The 10,742-nt window shown below is 39.1% G+C and overlaps 1 protein-coding gene across 1 annotated transcript; it reads right to left on the minus strand.

Annotated features, from left to right (window-relative positions):
* Positions 1–317: 317 nt before the first annotated feature.
* LOC306924446 (uncharacterized protein) lies at positions 318–7,018 on the minus strand. The gene is made up of 5 exons (XM_079502952.1): positions 6,757–7,018; positions 5,561–5,720; positions 3,833–3,946; positions 2,738–2,803; positions 318–2,266 (listed from the first exon to the last, which is right to left on the minus strand). Exons 1-5 carry the CDS (start codon positions 6,908–6,910, stop codon positions 2,176–2,178), a joined length of 585 nt encoding a protein of 194 aa, XP_079359078.1. The 5' UTR covers positions 6,911–7,018; the 3' UTR covers positions 318–2,175.
* Positions 7,019–10,742: the final 3,724 nt, after the last annotated feature.

A 10,742-nucleotide genomic window follows, 5' to 3' on the forward strand; every position in this document is an offset into this window, starting at 1 on the left:
CCCAAACTTGATATACATTTTTCAAACATGTTAAAAAACTGCAGATGTTGTACAAGCTCGCGGCGCAACACAAAGTGACAAAGTTTGTTGATCTGCTATTTTTGAATAGCCAATGGTATCATCTCTAAAATGACACGGAGGCTTTCCCAATTTTTAATGGGTTAAAGGAAAAAATTGCAGCTATAACTAATATTTACATATTTTGTAATGTTTCACATCACACCTCTCTCATCTTTCCAAACATCTTCAGTCATGAACCAGAAACCAGAAACTGTTGCTTTTGAAGACCTTATGTAGTCAAGAACTTTCAAAGTGAAAGATATTAAATGCAAAACATTCTGTTTATTCAGTTGATTTCATTTCACACTTTTCCACACAACAGCAAGCGATACATAAGTGTTGAAATTCAAAACTGACTCTACTCACTAATAATATATAGTTGACAGTCTTCTACATAACTTAATTTAACCTTTCAACACACAGGCAGTCATACATCATATTACAGTGCTCTAGGTCAGTGGGTTTCAAAGTAGGGAGTATATTAAATAAATCCTATTCTATAATTCAATTTACTTAACATTATTACGTTGTACAATACTGACAAGAAAAATCAATTGGTTACTAGTGTTTCAGTATCACCATCTATGTATCTTTTCGTGTATTTCATTTGCACAATTCTAATTTAAACAAAGGTCTTAAAGGAATAATTGGTGAAATGGAGGTCCCATCCATGGCCTGATGAGTCAATTTGGAGGTGCATGACATGAAAAGGTTTGAAAAACCCCAGCCCTTATGATGTAGGTTTTCATGTATGACATAAATAGCAAAGCCACAATGAGCTATTAAGTAAAATAAAGAATGTCAAAGAAGTTATGTCTTTGTTGGGTGGAAACCTCATATGTCCAATACTGTTACTTTTCAGGATTCAAATTCAAAAGTGCTATATGCTTCTTTTTTTTGACCAAGTAGGGCATTCATTTATAACCTGACTCCGCCAGATGGGGCAGCAGAGAGTACACTGGGTTCCCCCCTCCTGCTCCCATCTGGGAACTCTCAGGCAGACTTGATGCCCGGCCACAAAACGGCCTGGCCAATCAGCAGCAGCTATCCCGCCTATAGCTGCTGCTGATTGGCCAGGCCGTTTTGTGGCCTGGCAAAAAGTTCAAGTATGGAGATAAGAGGTTTCTGCCCAACAGCGACAAAGTAAAGGAGGATTGAGTCGCAGTGGTTGTACTGTATCAGTGGTTGTACTGTATCAGTGGTTGTACTGTATCAGAAGCCAGTCTGAAGCTTTTCAGTCAATTCCACCACTATTCTTGTATTTGACAGTCTGTCATTATATGAGTTGTACATAAGGTGACAGACGTACAATGTGCTAAAAGTACTGTCTGTAAGTTATATTGTTTAAGTTTAATATTTTGTTAAAAAAGATAATGCTCTTGCTATCGAGGGGTCGTCTGGGTCTCTCCTGCGCTTTAATAAACAGAACATTTTCAGATGGGACACCAATTAGCATACAATTAGGAGAGGGAACCCATTTGTCAACTTCAATTTTATAGCGTTCCGTCCAGTTCCAATTTTTTCTGCTCATTTCACTTTTTATCTGTGTTTTCTGATTGGACAAAACTGGTAGCTGACCTCAAAATATATTTTGTGTTTAAAAAATATCAATAGATTTTTGTACTTTTAAGTATATTTTGAGGCCAGTACTTTTGCACTTTCACTCAATGTACATCTTGAATACCAGACTTTTACTTGTGACAGATAGTATTACTACATTGTGGAATTGATACTTTATTACTCAAGTAAAACATCTCAGTACTTCTTCCACCACTGCCCAACAGCCTTGGGGGGGCTACGGCTACTATATTCTCTTAGCCCTCTCTCACTGAGAACTATAATCCCCCAGCATCTGCTTTCCATGAGCTGTCACGCTGTCCCCAGGACCGTGCCGTATCATATTTTCCACCCTCTCTACTGTATTCTTGGGTACAAACAGACCAGCGTATAGCGGCACTGCGGCCACTTCCTGTGTGGGACGCGTCTCTCAGCAGCCCTTTTGTTTTTCCTCTGTGTCCGAGGAGGGACATGCATTTGTTCAGGTGCTCGCGCTCCTATCTCTCTCTCTCTCTCTACCTCTCTCTCTCTCTCGCCGCCTTCCGGAACGGCACCCGTTTAGCGCTCGTTTTGTTGCTTTGAGGCCTGGCGGCCGCTGTGGGACAACGAGGCCTCATCCCGGAGCCTGGCAGACATGCTGGCCACAGATCTGATGGTGGACAAAAAAGAAAAGAAACCCAAACATACAGGTAAGTGACAAACAGAAACAGAACCATCATTGATGATGTTATTTTTTTTGGTGAGATCTGTGCGTGCGTGCGAGTGCGTGCGTGCGTGCGTGCGTGTGTGCGTGCGTGCGTGCGTGCGACCGTGCGTGCGACCCGTGCGTGCGTGTGTGCGTGCGTGCGTAATGCGTATACATTAAAGAAGTGGCTTTGGCTTGTAACCATAGGGGAACCTCTTTTGGTGATCCAGTACATACAGCTCCAATATATACATATTCAATGTTGGCAAAATGTTCCATTTGTAGTCTACCTAATGTTCGCATATGCCCAATTGCCCATTCATGTCCACTAGGGTTATGTGGTCAACAGGTTCTTTGTGTGGCAGCGGTGCTGTGCTCAACCACCCCAAAGAACCGATACGTTTGTGTGTGTATCCGTGGGTTTCAAAGTCTTACCTGAGGATACTGAGCACGTTGGTTTGAAGCATCTTCGCGGCGTTCTTTGGTGAAGGGGTGTCAGGGCTGCAATGACAGAGTCATAGAGTTAGACCAGTGGTTCCCAAACCTTTTAGCTCGAGACCCAAAAGAGAATATATGTCTCCCTGGGATCCAATCTAGAGACCCACAAACAAACCAATCCCCGACCCGCTGTTTTGGAAACAGTGAGTTAGAAGTTATCACTGAAATGAAAATGAAATAAACTGAATTGAACTGAACTGAAGATGTCTTCAGTGAAGACATCTTCACTACACGTGGCATTTTATTGTTTTATTTGGCGTGATGGCAGAATTGGATCAACAAAACCTTACATCAAGGAATTTATTGTTACATTTTGTCTTTTATTTGAGCAAACCTAAAACATTTTTATCTTTACACGCTCACTAAAGATTTTTATTGTAACCTGTGAAAATTGATTATGTAGATGTTTTATACTGTATGCTATAATTTCTCAAAACATTTCAAAAGTCTTCAAGCTATAGACCTATAGACTTTCATGGACTGGAGTCCCCCAAGGCTCTATACTATTCCCCTACAACACCAAATATCTTTGTTGAGAAATATCCAAGCTTATAGAGTGGCTATTTTCAGCCAATGTTCACCCCAGAATAGATATGTTAATTAAGTGTTCAGATGGTTCAACTGTGGTCTCTGTAGTGTGCCTCTCTTGGTGCGCCAATCCAGTTTGTTTACATGTCGTCTCCATGAATCCCTGACTCAGGCTTTTCGTCCTATCAAACTCCTACACACTGCAACCCTCAGCCAATCAAAACGCTCTGATGAGAGGGTACTACTGAACATGCAGTGTATCAGAGATAATGATACTAGCATCTCTTCTCTGACCCCTGGGTGCCACGGACGGACGGCACGGCATCACGCCTCACGCTCCATAAAGAGCTGTTTGGACCCTGCCCTTGTAAACACAGCAGACCAATGCCAAGTGTCGCCAACGGTCACGACCAAGTGTCTGAGCTGTCACACTCAAATATATACTTTTTCTTTCTCAATGGAAAAGCTGTCGGTCGGTTGGTCGGTCTCGGGCTCCCAACTCACCTGTTGTGGCAGAAGCTGGCACAGCTGTGATCGGCAGAGTTGGCACACACACAGCGACCTGTAGATCTGCGACGCCGGGACAGGGCACTGCCCAGACCATAAATCGTTGTCTTGCTGCACCGAGAGAGAGAGAGAGAGAGAGAGAGAGAGAGAGAGAGAGAGAGAGAGAGAGAGAGAGATATCAAGTACTGTTGATACGTTTCAATAATGATGTTTTGCGAGTCAATAATTAACCCATTATTAAGACCTGAGGCCGATTCTACAAATGTATTCTAAACCAGAACTCAAACTTTTTCGTGTCGAGGACCCCCAAATGATTATGTATTTGGCCGAAGACTCCCCCCATCTGAAAATGTTTTGTGCCAGGGACCCCCAGGCGAGAAGATTCGTGAAAAGAAATTCAAAGTTTCATAAAACGTTTTCAAACACTTTCAGAATTTTTCAAAAATGTTCAAAAATAGCAGATGTACAAGCTCGCAGTGCGGCACAAAGTGACACGCTGTGAGCTTGTAGATCTGCTATATTTGAGCCACTGTGAGCCACAGTGAACCTAGGAGTTTACAGGAAAAAATAAAGCGTTATGTTGCTATAATATATAGCTAAAATCTAATCTTTTGCGGTTTTAATGGGTTGGATGGGATGAAATATATAAAGTCTCCCCCTGCCTGGGAATCCTAACCGCTCATCCAAAAGGGAATCCCCCCCTTGACCAGAGGGAGATATTACCGTAGTCGTATCCAGGGCTACTCTGTTATATTCAATCTATGATTCAACCCTGGCCCTGTTGACCTCGGGCAGGGCTACTCCGCCACACCTATTTTAATCCTTCCACTGAAAACAGATAATAAGCGTTTTGTTTGTTTAAACTTTGATAATGATGACGCGCAGCAAGATTAATTATACAGTAATAATCATTGCGTGCAGATAGCATGGGATGAGTTCTCCAGAAACCGTATACTGATAACCTATGGTTTATATCAAACATCCGCTTAGGTACGTTACATACAGAGACAGAACACGGAAACGTTGATAAATGGATTGGATGCTCATCACTTTTGACTTCATGGCGATTTGTGTGGGTGTTTGCAGTGGTGACCGTTAAGTAACTATCTACTTAAGTATAGCTCTTGAGTGCAATGTTGAGGTATTTGTACTTTACATATTTCCAATTTCCAATACTTCTACTCCACTACATCTCGGATCCAAATGTTGTACTTTTGCTCCACTACATTTATTTGAAAACTTGTAGTTACTAGTTACTATTGTAGAATATTTATTATTATTACAAAACATACATTACCCACTTCAGCCCTACTGTATACATTTTGGTATTGCAGTATTGATACTTTTACTTAAGTAAAACATTTGAGTACTTTTTCCACCACTGGGTGTTTGTACACATGTGTGCTTGCCTTGAACATATGATGCATATGATTCCAGTTGCTCTCTCTCAGAGTTGCACCTGTTTGTATTTGTTTTGCTGGCCTTTTTATCACAGATTATGTACGTATTAATTTTCAGGATTCACATTAAAAAGCTCCAAAAGTAGCAGATCGACAAGCTTGCGGATCAGCTACGTTTGATGTTTTGTGACTCTGTAGTATGAAAAAACACTAAAAGTTAAAAGATAAGAGAGGTTTCTTCCCAACCGCGACGATATGGACTTATGGAATTAAGTGCGTGTTTTGTCAATAAAAAACAATCAACAGTCAAAAACTCAATCCAAACCTTGGAGTGTTGACCCAGATGATGTCCAGGTGACAGAAGTAGTGACACTCCGAGTCCAGCTGGTTGCTGCAGGCGCAGCGCTTGGTCCTGACCCGGTGTGGAGGGAGCACGGCGGCACTGGCCTCCACGTCTGTCCCCTCCCTCAGAGGAAGAGACAAACCTGCCGTCGGAACAGACAAGAAGAGACAAGTTTGATTGATTGATTGATTGATTGAATACTTTAACTATTTGCAAAAAAGTACAGACGTACAGCTATACAATAATGTTAAAAGGATAACACAAAAACACTTGTTTGCTTGGGGCAATAAGATCAGTGGCGCTGATTCAGCTGTTCCATTCATGTACTGTCAGCGGCACATAGCGTGCAGTACCATACAGGGAAAAGAATAAGATATCAAATGGATTCAAATAGATACACCTCTTCGGGTGGTGGAGACTGACTTTCCTTGGTGCAACCAATTTAGACATTTTATGAGTTAATAAGAAAAAGTGGACTTTTTTATTAAGTTAAAGAGGCTTGAATTATTATGAGGTTTATTACTTTATTATATCACAGAATTATGAATGAGAGCTGAATGTAACTAGACAGCAGACCAGACGAGTAGCATGACAGCTCACTCTGGTCAAAACATCAATGAAAAATCATCTCTAAGAAAAAGATCAAATGTTATGCAACAGGTTATAGCGAGTGATTGCTGCAGCTATTTGTCATTGTAGTTATTATGCAATGTCGACTAGAATTTGTTAAATTTAAGAAGAAAGGCGAAGGAAAAGGACTTGCTGAAACATGCATCTATAGCCTATAGAAGACAGTTATTGCGTTGTGGCGCAGTGTGTAATGCACAAGTGATTAATTAATTGTGTGCATTGCTCCCTCCACACACAAAAAAAGCATGTCGTTTTCAACAGGTTTTTAAACTTCATTCATGGTTGAGCAACTACCCAAGTTTCAGATGAACTAATTAATGAAATGCAGACTACTCCAAACTCAAGGTCAAGGTTCACTTTGTCTCCCAATGTGGGAGAAATGTGTCTTGGGGATGCAGTACGTACTGGACACTACAAAAACACATGGCCTACATGGGCTAATTATAATACCAGCATCATTACAAAACCCTCCTCCTTACGCATTGCATGTAGCTGCATCTGTTCTCTCTGGGGGTGAAAACAAACAAACAAACATCAGCAGCACTCACCATCATGCAGGGAAGCCCACACAGTGATGAGCAGGAGCAGTCCAGTGTGAGAGGACATGGTTAATAATGGCAGCTGTGTGTGCACAATGTTATCCTTTAAGAGTCCAGTGGGAGAAGAGCTGCTATACAACACTGTTAGTCTGCAGGTGCACATGAGCCTCTCAACTTATACCCAACCTCCCCAGCCATGATGTCACACTGCAAGCCCCGCCCCATGCAAAGCCTGGTCTGCTACAACTTCAGTTATACAACCCCAGGGGCTGTTTGACTAGCCCAAACATTCCAGGAATCTTTGCCATTTCATTGTCTCTACACAGTACACACCACCACCTCCTCCTCCACCTCCTCCTCCTCCCCCTCCTTTCCAACCATCCCTCCTCTTTTCCCTATATCCCCCCTCTCCTCTCCCCTCCTCCTATCTGTCAAGCTAACACACTACAGCCCGCCGCAGGCTGGGACCCAGCACTGTACAGGGAAGAGAAGTTGTTCACTTATCGACTGCCACATGCAGTGGTGGAAAGTAACTAAAAGTGCATGTACTCAAGTACTGTATTTAAAGTACAATTTTGTGTTGCTTTTTACTTTAGAGAGTATGTCCAACTGTTCTACTCCAAACACTATACATCTCAGAGGCATGATATTGTACTTTTTTACTGCACCACAATTATTTGAAAACTTTAAAATTACTTTGTAATTAAAGCTGCAGTATGTAACTTTCCTCTTTGAAAACTTTAAAATTACTTTGTAATTAAAGCTGCACTATGTAACTTTCCTCTTTGAAAACTTTAAAATTACTTTGTAATTAAAGCTGCACTATGTAACTTTCCTCTTTGAAAACTTTAAAATTACTTTGTAATTAAAGCTGCACTATGTAACTTTCCTCTTCTAGCCCGGATTTGAACCTGCCTGCTTGCACAGGGGATAAATTTAATCTTGACCTTCGGGTCAAAATTCGTGTCAGATCCTGACACGAATCGTGTCAAAGGTGAGACATGACCTTTGACACGATTTAAATGTCTGCTCAATAGAAGAGCAGGGAGACTAAATACAACCACTCAAATGAGGCTATATGAGTTATATTGTATAAACATCTACCATACAGATTTTTATTAAATACAAAGCTTACATAGTGCCGCTTTAAGCCCTATTTTATACAGTATTTAGACCATTATTTGAAAATAGATGATCTGCAAGCCCACAACAGTTTGAGGATCTGCTACCTTGGAAATATTTTGACACATTTTTAAAACATAATAATAACTAGAACTGCACTCTATCGAGCCTACTTGCGTGTTGCACACTAGTAGGCCATATAAATGGCCTACTAGTGAGCAAGCAGAGAAAGTACTGTCGACCACTACAAACTTTCAAATCTGTACTCGATGGTGACGTAATAAAGGTAGGTTTCAGATTACATATATGTATACATAGAGGCATTACCTTTAATCCACCCGACACTGAAACATAAAGGTACATATCTTAATATAACCAGTACAACTTACATATACATGTATGTATATGTAAGTTGTATATATACATATACAACTTACATATACATACATGTATATTGCACTGCCACTATGTACATGTATATGCACTTACAAATATGTATGTATGTATGTATGTATGTATGTATGTATGTATGTATGTATGTATGTATGTATGTATGTATGTATACGTATGAGTAGTATACTGTGGTTACTTGGGTTGTTTTATGACATCTTGATGATGTCTTGATGATGTCATCAAGATGTGATTCACCATGTTAATGATTTTTTTCAGACCTCCAGTTCTAGGAAACACAGAATGGGGGTACTTTTTATTATTTCCACACAACAGCTCTAAGGTATATTAATTACATAGTAAAATGTTGAAAATGAGTGGAATGCCCCTTTAAGTTAACATAAGTACCGTATAACTAAATGCATTTGAAATTAAAGAAAAATGTTGCTTTTCGGGATTCCAATTTAAAAATAGCAAAACATTATTCAGGATTCCAATAAAGAAATAGCAAAAATAGTGATCTACAAGCACAAACGTGTTTGAGCTTGTAGATCTGCTATTTTTGCTACTATTGTGTTTTTAGGAAAAAAGTTAAAATACGGAGGTTTCTGCCCTACAATAGAGGCCTTCTGGAGTGAGTGTGGTATTATAATTATAATACAAATCGTGAGAAGTAACAGTTTTGGACATACAGTATGAGGTTTCTACCTGACAGAGACGATATCCTCTGGCAATTACTGTATGTCTGTTGTCAGTGTTTGAGTGATGAATGATGGCTTCATTCTTCCTCCAACTATATCTGTCGAGTTCGAAACCATACGTCCAAAAAACCTTTTTATTCAACTATATCTGTCGAGTTTGAAACCATACGTCCAAAAAACCTTTTTATTCAACTATATTTGTCGAGTTCGAAACCATGTACGTCTGAAAAACCTTTTTATTCAACTATATCTGTCGAGTTCGAAACCATGTACGTCTGAAAAACCTTTTTATTCAACTATATCTTTTGAGTTCGAAACCATGTACGTTTGAAAAATCTTTTTATTCAACTATATCTGTCGAGTTCGAAACCATACGTCCAAAAACCTTTTTATTCAACTATATCTGTTGAGTTCGAAACCATGTACGTCTGAAAAACCTTTTTATTCAACTATATCTGTCGAGTTCGAAACCATACGTCCAAAAACCTTTTTATTCAACTATATCTGTCGAGTTCGAAACCATACGTCCAAAAACCTTTTTATTCAACTATATCTGTCGAGTTTGAAACCATGTATGTCTGAAAAACCTTTTTATTAAACTATATCTGTTGAGTTCGAAACCATATAAGTCCTAAAAACCTTTTTATTCAACTATATCTGTTGAGTTCGAAACCATATAAGTCCTAAAAACCTTTTTATTCAACTATATCTGTCGAGTTCGAAACCATACGTCCAAAAACCTTTTTATTCAACTATATCTGTCGAGTTCGAAACCATACGTCCAAAAATCTTTTTATTCAACTATATCTGTCGAGTTTGAAACCATGTACGTCTGAAAAACCTTTTTATTCAACTATATCTGTTGAGTTCGAAACCATATAAGTCCTAAAAACCTTTTTATTCAACTATATCTGTTGAGTTCGAAACCATATAAGTCCTAAAAACCTTTTTATTCAATTATATCTGTCACATTTGTAACCATGTACGTCCATAAAACCTTTTTATTCATATTATTTTAAGGAAAAAGAAAATAGTGCTGATCTACTGTACAAGCTCACATGTGGCACCTTGTGAGCTTGTCTATTTTCAAAGCATTTTTATACATTGCAAACTTGGACATTCTGCAAACTGAGCACTTTTACATTCAGTACGTATGTATTGAATTGAAGTATTATTTTAATAATACTTTTGTACCTTTACTCAAGTAAAACATTTTATTCCAGACTTTTACTTGTAAAAGAGTATTTCTTGTGACTAAGTACATTTACTCAAGTACTGTATTAAGTACTTTGTAGATTTTTATTATGTAACCCTACCCTTCTGGATGGGAACCCCTTTTGGGGTTCTGTACAGTATGTACAGTATTCAAGAATTACAAAATATGTATGCTGCTACACGTATAAATATTTGAAGTTTTTCAGAAAACTTAGGTCAGGATTTAGAAGGCGTTTTTAGAATCGGCCTCAGTCCAAAATGGGTTAACCTCTTCAGCCCTATATACATTTCGGCCATTTGAAAATAGATGCGACACATTGTGAGCTTGTAGATCTGCTATATATTTGAAAACTTGAAATGTGACATTATGCACAATGAGTACTTTTATTTGTGTACTAGCTTTAAGTATATTTTGAAGCCAAGACTTTTGTAGTCTACTTTTACTCAAGAACATTTTGAATTCCAACTCCAATTCCAGTATTTATATGTTGCAGTATTGATACATTTACTTAAGTAAAAAAGAAATTGAGCACCTTTTCCACCACTGGAGATGAATGGCGATTGGCT

The sequence above is a fragment of the Electrona antarctica genome (genome assembly GCF_951216825.1).
Source record: "Electrona antarctica genome assembly, chromosome: 6".
NCBI classification, from domain to species: domain Eukaryota; kingdom Metazoa; phylum Chordata; class Actinopteri; order Myctophiformes; family Myctophidae; genus Electrona; species Electrona antarctica.

Coding starts and splice junctions, on each gene's coding strand:
- LOC306924446 (XM_079502952.1), bottom strand. CDS start 6,910: ATGTGCACCTGCAGACTAACAGTGTTGTATAGCAGCTCTTCTCCCACT. Junction 5,721..6,756: donor GTGGGCTTCCCTGCATGATG/GTGAGTGCTGCT, acceptor TTCCGACGGCAG/GTTTGTCTCTTCCTCTGAGG. Junction 2,267..2,737: donor AACGTGCTCAGTATCCTCAG/GTAAGACTTTGA, acceptor GTCCACCATCAG/ATCTGTGGCCAGCATGTCTG.